The 12,773-nt window shown below is 35.8% G+C and overlaps 1 protein-coding gene across 2 annotated transcripts in view; it reads right to left on the bottom strand.

Moving 5' to 3' along the window:
* LOC149578363 (uncharacterized) overlaps positions 1-11,152 on the bottom strand; it is a 169,087-nt gene extending 157,935 nt beyond the window's left edge. Inside the window, exon 1 of one of the 2 annotated variants that reach the window (XM_089828507.1) lies at positions 10,507-11,152. In XM_089828507.1, coding sequence (XP_089684633.1) covers positions 10,507-10,959 — 453 coding nt within the window. In that variant the 5' untranslated portion in view covers positions 10,960-11,152. The remainder of the gene's footprint in view (positions 1-10,506) is intronic. The other variant, XM_089828517.1, reaches the window with a different exon arrangement.
* Between the last annotated feature and the right edge of the window lie 1,621 nt (positions 11,153-12,773).

The following is a 12,773-nucleotide window of genomic DNA, read 5'->3' as shown; positions in this document are numbered from 1 at the left end:
ATCCGGAATCACCTCCACTTCCTTCACATCTTGAATCACTTAATTACCTTTGATATTCGATTCATTCATATTGAGATGCTTGTCGTCATAGGTCCTCTTCTTACGCGAGCTTCAGGAAATTGCACTTCCACTTGTTTGTTATTATCGTTGGGGATGGAGTCAATTATCGCCACTGTGAGCTTCAACATGAAAATTGCATACTGCAAACAAACATCAGACCCTCCTCATGGTTCCAAAGATGCTCGTTATTTCAACACTACTGAAGGTATATGATCTACACAATAATGTTTTGACTATTTGTGACAATATTTCAAATGCTGAAAGATATCTCTGTTATTTTTGGAAGTCATCACATGTTGTGCTTCTAAATCGATTCATAGTGTCTGACAAATAAACTTAGTTAAAGTATCTGCACAAGATAACACTGCATAAGCAGTAACAAGGTTGATTGAAGGGAATTTTGTGAGAAAGAATTCTCCTGGTGTTTATGATTCCAACATAGCAAGATAAGAAACTTATTCCAACATAGCAAGATAAGAAACTTCTGTTGATTTCCTTGCCATTCTGCTCTATAGTCCATTAAGTACACGATCATAGTTCTTTGACAAATTCCATATGCTTTGGCATCTTAACATGAATCAAGGGCAGCCCTACTAAAATAATTTGCAGATATCGGGTTGTGCAATCTACTACTTGACTTGGGATTGTATGATTTAATACATACCATGTTTCAAAATCTATCAGACACAATCAGGGAAGAACACAATGCAGATGTTATTGCAGTCATGAAAAATATTATGGTGATGACAACTAATGAGTGCGATGCCCATTTCCAGCAACTTCTACAAATCTTGTTACAATTTCAAATAGAGAACAAAAGGCTTCAAAGTGCTTACAAGCTGATCAACAAGGTGCTGAAACAATGTGAACAAAAAATTGAGAAATGCAAACAACAACAGGCTAAAGAAGAACTAAAAGAGATGGATTAAAAGTCTCGGGATCTTCAATGGTGAGCAAAAACAAATTGAGAAAGGAGCATCTCTGTTTCACAAGCCAACACCTCTGGTCTCTTAACGACATTTGTGAGAAGAACAAGGAAGAAGTATCAGCTTCACAAGTGCAGGTTAGTGTCAAGGAAGTTGAGGACTCTTTGGTTCAGCTTCAACATAACGGCGCTCAAGCTTGCAAGGGGACAAAACTGGCTATGGATAATGGTAAGAATTACACTGGCATCTTATTTGGCGAATTGGAGGTTGTTATCAACAAAGATTTTGATGTTTGCAAGGATGAAAATGAAACCTCCCATGATGGTGAACCATTCGAACTTGATGACATGATAAAAGGTAAGGCCATGTATATTGAGGTAGCAGAAAATTTTTAAAATGGTGCCACTGAAATTGAGGATGAATTTAGTATACAAGAACTAGAACAAGATGATGTTACTATAGGAGCTGATTTGAAGGACCAATCAGAAATTCCATTTCAAATTGATGAAGTTGGAGCGTATAATTTAGAGGACAAGCTGAAAGTATCAAATGATATGGTCATTGCAGCCTTAGTGCACTTTGATAACACCCATAAAAACATTGAAGAAACCTTGTGGGAGGTTAATATGTTGAAAGGGAGAAGGGAACAATGAATGGAATCACTATGCAATATTACATACCTTCACACTCTCAAGAGGGCATTGGAAAGAATGAAATCAAACTACTTGAAGTTGCTCAAAGACAGGGATATAACTATCAAACTTGCTGAAGATAAAGAGGAGGAGATGGATGAGCTTTGTCTTCAACTAAGTATGACACACTACTGCTTATATCAAGCTGAAAATCAGAATTCTATAACAGCCACTCACATAGTTGATGGACATGATCATAGAACTGAGGATATCATACACATTGTAGAGGGGATCAATACTCTTGATGAGAATGAAGTTAAGCTTAGCACCCCCACTTTATCTCTCATTATGTTGAAGAAAACTTTAAGGACCAGCAAGAAGTAAACCATGAGAAGTCTGGTTTTTAAAACAACAATTGTGTATCTTCATATTGCCACGTGGATAAAGATAAATCAAGTGAAAATAATTCAAACATTTCACTTGACGACGATCTTTTCACTGATGGAGATGTTGATTTGAGTAATGATACTTAAGGTAATGCTGAAAATTCAGAATTGTCTTTAATGTATATTGATGGTTTCTAAAAATTACCTAAAGATGTATCACCGAGTCTTCATGAGATGGCAGCTATTCACTTGTTGATTGGTATTTTTCCTTCATCTGTGCTTCAATTGTCAGTGGCTACCCTACTTGGACTACTAGTACTTTCAGTTTTGGCTCCACCTTTGGGAGATAGTGAGTTGCAGATCAATTTCCTCTTAAGGCACATACCACATGAGATGATTTTCCTTCCGGGTGAGTTGCAGATTGATTTCCTCTTGAGGCACATACCAAATGAGATGATTTTCCTTCCAGTGCTAAGGTAAATTTATAACATGGGTATCATCCCTATTCCTAATTCAGATTATAGCAGCAATGTGTTGTGGTTAATGAATTGGACTTTTCACATATTGGAGATGTTTTTGGGTTTGGTGGAGTAACTTGTTCGTTCAGTTGGCTGATTCAGAATGATGATAGGTTGATATACACCTATTTTTACTTCCAAGATCGAGTTAACAAGCTGGATTGGGATCCAGGTGTTAACAGGATGTATGTTTTGCATTTTGTGGATCATGTTGTGATGCTACAAAGTTGGATATTTACGATCAAAGTTGCACAGCTTACAGTTGCAGCAGAAATTTAAATATTGACATTGGATCCAAGGATCATAGTGATATATGGGTTGCATTCTCATTTTTGGAACCACAACATGGCCACCAAGATGCTAGTAGATGGATATGGAATCCTCGAATTCGTTTATGGACTCATGATTGATTGAGGGCAAGCGATCTTGAGGAGGGAGGACTATAATGTCCCCCTTTTGGGACATTAGGAAATTAAGGGCATGTTAATGTATATTAAATTGACTTATGAGAACATAATATAAATTATTTTAAAAGGGAGCAATTTAATATTATAAAATGGGCCAAAGTGACAAAAGGGGGAATAAGATGAAAAACAGAAGGTAGTTAAATGGTCATTGTTTGAGCATTAAAGGTGGATGTCCCTGAAATATCCCAAACGGATATTGACCCGATTTTTCTTTCTCAAAATAGCATTCAAAACATAAACATGTGATGTTGCATTATAAAACCAATAATATAAACCCTAGGAAATATTCCCAATAGATATTTACCCGGTTGTTTCCTCAAAACTGATATTCAGAACTTAAACATAGGCAGATGTATTACGCAAACAACAATAGAAACCAACAGATTCTCATAAAATGCTTTAAAATAAGTTATTCCATTATACAACAGCAATACAATAACTATTATTCAAAGTACAATCTTAAACATAGATTTACAGTCAGATTGGAATGCTAAGAGAAGAACTCGTAAGCACATACTAGACACCTGAAGTGACGTCTCCACGGACAATGGGTTTGCATCCACTGTCTGTTGGCACGAAGGGCTACGTCCTCACGCTGGCTAAAAGCTGAAGCTTTCGAATTAACTCTCGCAAGAGAGAAACTGAGATGTGAATCATAAACCAAGCATGCCAAATGAATGAGTCTCTTCTCCTTTTATCCTCACAGTTGTGACTCTTCGACTCCCTTCCTAGCTTTTCGTCTTATCTCTCCTTGTCATTTTTAGCCCACTTTATAATATTAAATTGACCTTTATAATTTGAGTCCACACTCTCCAAGTCAATTTTAATATTATATGAATATGCCTTTAACTTTTCTAATGTCCCAAAAAGGGACATTACAGTCTTATTCATTTTTAGATATGCTTGGTTTATTGTTTGTTTGAAAAAGTTGACTTTCTCTTGGAGTGACATTAGAAAAGCTTACATTTCCATTTCAGATTTGAGGATGCAAATCTTCAGGCCATTTCTGTTGGATTGGACACAGCCCCGATTCATCACTGCAGTGGATTCAAGACAAAGTTCACGCTAAGCTTACAGGTTCATTTTATCTATTTCCAATCTAACTATTGTTACTATTTATAAGGTTGGTTTTCTATGCATGCTATTGTATTGCTGAATATTATAATACAATTGAAGTTTCAAAGGTTTTTGTATATGATAAATTGCTGTTGTATTGTTGGCTTTTAATACAATAACCAGACTAGAATTGTATCAACTCAATATTTTAATAAGCATTTATCAGTTGATTTTGTTGGTTTATATTATTCGTTTGGTTTGCATGAGTTATCTATTATGTGTTGAAATTTGTTTATGAGAAAGATTAGTAGAATATTCATTCAGGATATTACACACCTCCAACAACATGTTAGCTCGTAGCAAGCAAGATATGACATCCTTTCGACCAAAGTAGCTAGAATCTCTAGGGAAGATGTAATTTAAGATGGTTAATCAATTTGGACATGTGATCGAAAGTATGATCCTATTATTCAATTGATTCCAAGCAAACATCCACCTTACCTTTCTGCCATATAACTACCGATATGCTCAAATGAGTAAAATCGAACAGATTATCCAGGAAACTCCTAATGCATGCATCATTTGCTCCAGTCAAAGAGCTTTCTTGGCTCCTATGGTTATGGCATGAAAAACAGAGTTTTCCGATAGAAAAGTTACCTTGCCCCAAATTCTTGTCATGAGCCTCCAATGGATTTCAAGAGCAAATCACTGATGGCAAATGGACCCAACAACTCAACAAATTACTCTAAAATTGCAAGGCAACCAAAATGCACAAAGAAAAGAGATTACCTAAGTCACAAAGGACTAGTTATACTTGTGAAAAAATTCACAAGTGAAGCATAAATGGTTTCACAACTTAATGCTTTGCCTATGGCAATCCCCTAGTTTCTCAAACCTAATCAGGCCCTCTTGAGAAACTATCAAGATAAGCATCCAAAAGTATGTAGCAGAGTGCATAATCCATCAGTTCAATATAACTGACGAACCAACATAATTCTTACAACACGGACTCACAATGGGCCTTCCCAGAACTAAAGGGCAATAGTAGCATTTGCAGCATATTAATAGTTATAAAAAAATAGATTAGTTTCACTTTGTGGTCGTTGTTCAACAGGGTTCCAAATTTGAAGCGGACACCTAGATACTAAAAAGAGTATAAGGTGGTATGTAACATATACTATCAAGCTTTAGCAAAACTGAAATTGGAGTTTCCTAAGCAGTGTAGCCTAATTTGTAAAACTAACTTACTAAGTCATTTCATGGTATGAATATATCAATGTTACTTGATCATTGATCAATGTCAAATGTCAAAGATAAACATTAAACACTGGCTCATTAATCTATGTTCATAATTGTAAAGAAAATACTTTGAATTACTAAAATGCAAAATGAAATTTTAAAACATAAACTAGTTCATCAAATTGATGGATAATAAAAGTTTGAAACATAATGATAAATGACAAATGTTTAATAGTTTATTAATGATCATAGACTCATAGTATCAAAGATGCAAATGCCCTTCAAGGGTCAAATGGGTCATCAAAAAATGCGAGATCAATGGCTTCATCCCCAACTATATTTGCATCCTCATCATTGGAACCCAAATTGATTCCACTAGCCCCAGATGTTGTTGCATTCTCCACCTTGTCCTCCTCAACATCTACTAAGGAAATTCTAGCTAGATCCTAGACGGTCATATCAAAGTCAGCAATCTCGAGTAATACATCCCACAACTTCTCTAAGCCCTTCTTATATCTTGGATCCTTGCGTAACAGGAGGCGCCAATTATTGCGAATATATACCAAGTCCACTTCTTTCTTGGAACCCAACCGGTTATGTTTCACTAAGTGGATAAAAGAGTATGTACTCAAATTCTGCTCAACAGCAGAAGAGCTCGCAACCTAGAGAGACAACCAACAAAATTTTTAAAAATTAGAAATTGTAAATTTAAATTATAATACAATAAAAATTTAAGAGTGCTAATTCTACAAGCTAAGTAGCCATAAAAAAAAGGAGAAAAAAAAAGAAACTTAAATACTTACTTGTGACAGGATCTTAATGGCAAGAGGTTGGAGGTACATGTAACCTTGCCCATGTAAGTGCCACCATCCAATAGCATCCATTCTACTTTGATCATCGATTGCATCAAGGTCTGCATTTTTTCCTCAAAGTCTGCAAACTCTCTTCTAACATTTGATGCCACCTCAGAATCGCTAAAGGGCCTGCTAAATCCCTTCTTATACCCACTAGCGACCTCAGGATCTCTATATGGTGCCACTCTACTGGGAATAGAAAGTATCTCACCGCTATAATACCTAGGAGAAAGTGCATATGCCAAGAGGTGTAAAGGTGTAGTCATCTTGTTCCAACAATGTAGAACAATTTTCTCCACCTATTTGTGAAAGGTTTCCTCAGGATCCTAGTCTCTCCTCTAAATGACCTAGGATGTCAAATGATGTTCATGTAAGTTATCTTGATGTAGTGTTAATTAAAATTAAAAATCAAAATCTCTACATAAATAAGCATATAGTATTGTATAAAAAGTTAAACTTATCATTTTCACTCTCTCTAGCAGGGAGTCCATGGCATCATTTGTCCCCCAAACAAGGCTCATCAGTGTCAGCAAACCAAAGTATAGAAATGATGAGCTCAGTGAATTCTAATACATATTCCACCCTATTCCAAAAATCATCACTCAAGGTTATATCCTTGACAATTTTAGCGCTTGTTGTATTGGCTTGCTTCCATCCACCCCATTGGTTGCTAATAACCATTTGACACAACGCTAAATTTCACTCTCACAAGTCGTCCAAGGATGATTGTGTGTGAAGCAAACCTTGTTTCAGCAAACTATTACCATGTTAATTCAAATTGTAAGTTAATAACACATCTCAAATATATAAACAACACAAAAAAAATATTATTCAATTATGTAAAGTGTGACACAAAATGATAAATGAAACTAAATAAAGTTTAAAATTTACCTTCAATAATTCCAAACCGGAGAAATTTCTGAAAATTGCTTGTGCCATATGGTGGTTTGTCACAAACATTTGGATCTCCTCACCCTCCTCATACACTTTTTCCACCCATTCAATTTGGGTGCCAATTGCTTTCATCACCAAGTTCAACGAGTGGACGGTGCATGGTGTCCAAAAGATATGATCATATCAAGCTTCTACCAAAGCACCTCCAGCCCTACAAACTTTAGCATTGTTCGTTATTATTTGGACAACATTGTCAACTCCCACGGACTCTATGGATTGAATTAAAAGCCTAGCAATAAAATTTGCATCTTTTACCTTCCCTTCAAAATCAACCGCCCTCAAAAACATTGCCCCCTTAGGGGAGACAGGAATCACATTTATTAATGGACGATTTTTGAAATCTTTCCATCCATCAAAGATAATATTCACCCCCATTTGTATCCAAGAATCTCTTATTGGTTTAGGGTTTCTACATTCTCTCTCATTATGCAATATGGTGGTTCTCAACTTTTCATATCTAGGGCCTCGGTAACCACAAGGTGCTTCATTTATTGCAAGACAAATAAATGAAGACAACTTTCAAGACAAAGGAGGTCTTGTAAGAATGGTTAGTTGTGTCTTTTGGGTTGTCCAATGCACCGAACACATTCATGCAGCTCATGAACGAGGCACTAAAAGAATTCCTAAGTAAGTTTGTTATTGTTTACTTGGATGATATTTCAAGCTTTAGTAAGACATTGGAGGAGCATATAATGCATACCTGTAAGGTGTTTCAAAAGTTAAGAGAAGAAAAGTTATTGATTAACTTGAAGAAGTGTAATTTTGAGAAGAAGCTATTAGTGTACTTGAAATTTGTTGTCTTATCAAATGGTTTGTAAATGGGCCCAGAGAAGGTGAAGGCCATCCTTATATGGCCTACTCCAAAGAGTCCTACTAAGGTAAGATTTTTTCATGGTTTGGCCAGCTCTTACAAAAAGTAAAGCAGAAATTTCAATAGTATCTATGGACCCTTGACTAAAACTACGAGAGGGCATAGAAAAAAGTTTAAATGGACAACAGAAGCAACAAAAAGTTTTGATTTGTTGAAGAGAAAATTACAAAGAAACCTATTTTGGAACTTCTAGATTTTACTAAGGCATTTCAAGTAGACTGTGATATCAGTGGCAATGCCATTGGAGTTGTTTGAATTAAGAAGGTAAACTCATTGCTTATTTTATTTAAATGTTGAATGATACCAAAAGAAAATATTTTGGTTATGATCAAGAGTTTGATGCTATAGTTCAAGCATTGAAGAAGTGGGGACATTATATTTTTCCTAAGAGTTTGTTTGTTTCCTAATCATCAAACTTTACAATATTTGAATAGCCAAGGAAAGTTAAATCAAAGACATTTGAAATAAGTTGAGTTTTCGCAGAGTTACACTTTTGTTTTGAAGCACATGAGTGAAAAGTCTAATAGGGTTGTAGATGCCCTGAGCAGGAGGTAGAATCTTTGACAGAGATGTAGATCGAAGTTGTTGGGTTCCAAGAACTCAATAGTTTGTATCCCGAGGATCCTGATTTTGGTGAGGCTTGGAGAGCTTGCACACGGCCTATTACTCTAGACAGGACCAGATGGTTGTGTTTTATCCAAGATGGAATAGCATTCAAGGGGAGTCAATAGTGCATTCCAAAGAGTTACATGAGGGAGAACTTACTCAAAGAAGCATAATGGAGGATTATCTGGACAATTTGGTCAAGATAAAACCATTGCTCTAGTTAGTGAGCATTATTATTGGCCACAATTGCAACAAGATGTTCAGATGTTTATGCAGGGTTGTAGAATATATCAAATTGCAGAAGTAACCAAGCAGAATACAGAGTTATATCAGTCGTTACCTGTAACAGATACGTCATGGGAGGATATTAGCATGGACTTTGTTTGTGGGTAACCAAGCACTCAGAGAGCACAAGATTCCATTTTGTCGTGGTGGATAAGTTCTCGAAGATAGTGCATTTCATTCCTTGTAAGAAGACTAATGATGTCGTTCAAGGGGCAGAATTGTTTTTCAAAGAAATCGTGAGACTACATGGTCTACCAAAGAGCATAGTTTCAGATTGAGATGTCAAATTTGTTGGTTATTTTTGGAGGACATTGTGGAAAAAGCTAAAAAAAAAATTGAAGTTTATTTCACCACATGATCCACAGACTAATGGACAGACAGAAATGGTGAACAAGAGTTTGGGATATTGGTGAACAAGAGTTTGGGATATCTGTTGAGATGATTAGTTGGAGATAAACCTAAGGGGTGGGATTTGATTTAATTACAATCTAAATTTGCATTCAATAACTCTATCAATAGGAGCACTAGTAATCACCATTCTAGCTTGTATAGGAGTAACCTTTGAAATGCTTCAGAATTAAGAGAGTGGAGAAAAGAATAGCACTAAAGTTGAAGGCAGAAGATTTTGTTTAACACTTTAAAAAATTGAATGAAGAGTTGAGGAAGCATATTAATAAGATGAATAAAGAGGATGGAGGATAAGGCTGATCGGAAAAGGAGGCATAAGGAATTTCAAACTAAAGATAAACTCATGGTTTATTTGAAAAAGGAGAGATTTCGAGTGGAACATACAAGTTGAAGATGAAGAAATTTAGACAATGTAAGATCTTGAAGAAGCACAATTCAGGAAATGCTTATGATGTAGAGTTGCCTAGTGAACACAATATTTTGTGAGTGTTTAATATTTCAGAAATGACAAAGTATCATAAAAGAAGAACTGAAGATGAGACAATAGAAGTACAGTAGAATACTCCAACACCTACTTCAACTACAAAGGAGATATAAGACATTTTGGATAGTTGTGTTGGCAAAAGCACGAGGAGCAAGAAGAATTAAGAGTATCTAGTCAAATGAAAAGGACAACCTATTGAAGATTCATCATGGCTATCAAAGGAAGAGGTTGACCAGCTTGGTTTTCCTTTAAACATCTGAGATGTGACAAGGTTTCTTCTCAAATTACCCTACATATCTCATATAGAAGCATTCAAGATGTGAGAGCAATCTTACATCACTCAAAAATATTGTCTAGTTTTTCAAATAAGGGCTATCTTTAAGAAGAGTCACTATTTTTAGCAACTTACTAGTTATTTACAAAAGTATTTGAGTACAGATTGTTCCCAACATTGTTATTCCTATAAAATTCATAAAAATTGTATGCACCCAATACGAAAACAAATACACCCACTTAAGCTAAAACAATTTTTTCATGTTTGTGTTATTGATGCTTATGTTATGTCTTACTCTTCTCTTGTAAGGTTTTTCTAATTTACGTCGTATGCGGGCATGTCCCCCTTTTTTGACAGTTAAGTCTCTTAAACAATTGTGAATGCCCTCCGAGCCTTGCCAAAAAATAGAGCCAACAAAAATGCACGCAATACAAAACCAAACAGACCCACTTCACCTCAAGCTTAAAACGAAAAATAAATACGCACCAGGCGAGGCAAGACTCTTCCCTTCTCCACAACATCTTCGGAATCAGAAGCAGTACGAACCTCAATATCATATACTCTTGACAGAAAAAAACTCTCGCCCATTTTCCTTAAAAGATTCCTAATCTGCTTAGTCTCCACAGAAATAAGGCTCTTGTTCCCACCTTGCTGCCCGTTCTCGCATTCAAAAATAATACTAGGAATCCTCCCTGTTTTCCTGAGCTGTTTGGCTGCATGTTTCTTTGTTTTTACTCTGGGAAGAGCCCTTATGATATCTGCGAATTTCGGGTCTGGTTTTGGGTACTCATCTTTCACTTCAACATTAACATAATCTTCTTCTACGTCTGCTAATGCTGCAGAAGAAAATGGAATTCGATCTAGGACAATTTGAATCCTCGCATACCTCTGAACAATCGATTTGTAAAAAGTTATAGCATTGTACTGCCTTCCCAACATTGATTAGAATTCAGGCTGTCCTGTTTAGTTGCCAAACAGAAAGAATGAGATTGAAGATTTTTGTTCACAGTTAACGACGATACACCTGATGTCGACGATTCACTTCTGAAAAAATGTTGCTCGCCGTTCTTTGTTCACCTTCCCAGCTTTTGGGTCGAGGAGTTCTTTAATTTTGCTTTAGTGAATTTAATTTAATTAACAATATATGTAAATAATAATAAATATAATGTAATAAACAAGAGACGCAAATAGGTGAAGTTAGTGGAATGAAGCAAATTTTAAAAAATTCAAATTGGCAATCGCACCTTAGTGTAATAGGTGCGCCGTAAGTTATGGAAGTTAAATTAAGAATTTGTTTATTTGTGTCTCTTCTCCTCTCCCCCCTCTTTCTCTGTCCCTCCCTCCCTCTCCATTTTATAATGTCCCTACATTTATCCTTGTTATCTTTTGATCAATCTAACTCACCATCTATATCACTTTATATCTCATCCTATCTATTTGTCCCTCTCTATGCATCCTTCCAATCTTCATAGATCTCTTTCTATCTTTACCTCTCAATCTATATGTATCTTTCTATACATCCATCTCTCCTCATCACACTCTTCCTATACCTTTAAACATCTAAATCTATATCTCTCTATCTCCCCATCCCTATATATTCCACCACCCCCTCTCTCCCTCCCCCAACCCCCTCCTCACTATCTATATATACATATATAAGTCATGGTCTCTCTCTCTCTCTCTCTCTCTCTCTCTCTCTCTCTCTCTCTCTCTCTCTATATATATATATATATATGTCATTGTATCCTCCCTCCATCCCTCCCTCCCTCCATATATATTTATGTCTACCATATCTATCTTTTTCTCTTCCCTTTTTATCTCTCTTTCCTTCTATACATAACCCCCCCCTCTCTCTCTCTCTCTCTCTCTCTCTCTCTCTCTCTCTCTCTCTCTCTCTCTCTCTCTCTCTCTCTCTCTCTCTCTCTGTTCCTCTTTATTGTTATTTCCCTACCTCTTTCTCTCTACACTCACCCCTTCAATATCAACCTCACTTCCTCCATTTTCCAAACGCAACATGACCTTGTTGATAAGCATTTTTATAATTTAATTCATAAAATTAAGTCTATTTCATTGTTTTAAAACTTTTTTGAAATTGATTATTGATATACTAATCAAATAAAAATGTGTATGCCACTTATTTACTATCAATAATAATGATAGTTATAATTTGGTGATTTCTCTCAATAGGTGGAAGAAGCCAAAATGTTTCTTGGGCAGCCATGAAATATATCCATACTATTCTTTTTCATCATCCATTTTTTAGATGCATTCACTAGTCACAACTTAAATGAGTATGACTAAATGAACCATCTACATATCAAAACTACAAAAAAAACCTCTAACTAGGCCTACATGCAAGCAAGATAATCATTGTGGCATTAAGGGGGTTCAAGTTATCTTCTACAGGGACTAGTATTTATAATATTTACAATACAGAATCTTATTGTGCAATTGATTGTTTGTTGACTTTTATGTACATATCAAATTCACTTGAATTTATAGTAACTTTCTAGAAGTTGGAATAGTAGCTTTAAACTCTTGAATCAGTGGCAAACAAACACCCCAAAAAAACTCATAGAAACCTGACATACTACTCACAAACTTAACATACAAAAAGTTAGGGTGGTGGCTATTAGGTCCTTTCCCGTACTAGTGCAGTGTAAAATAGTCGCAAGTCTTTATGAGAAATTCTCAATCAATTTTAGGTAGTGGTAACAATTACATGTAATGAGACGAGATCCCTTCAAAGCCAA

This window comes from Cupressus sempervirens, chromosome 1 (genome assembly GCF_028749045.1).
Source record: "Cupressus sempervirens isolate cs-2001-9-10 chromosome 1, ASM2874904v1, whole genome shotgun sequence".
Lineage (NCBI taxonomy): Eukaryota > Viridiplantae > Streptophyta > Pinopsida > Cupressales > Cupressaceae > Cupressus > Cupressus sempervirens.
This window is presented reverse-complemented; position numbering and strand designations above follow the sequence as displayed.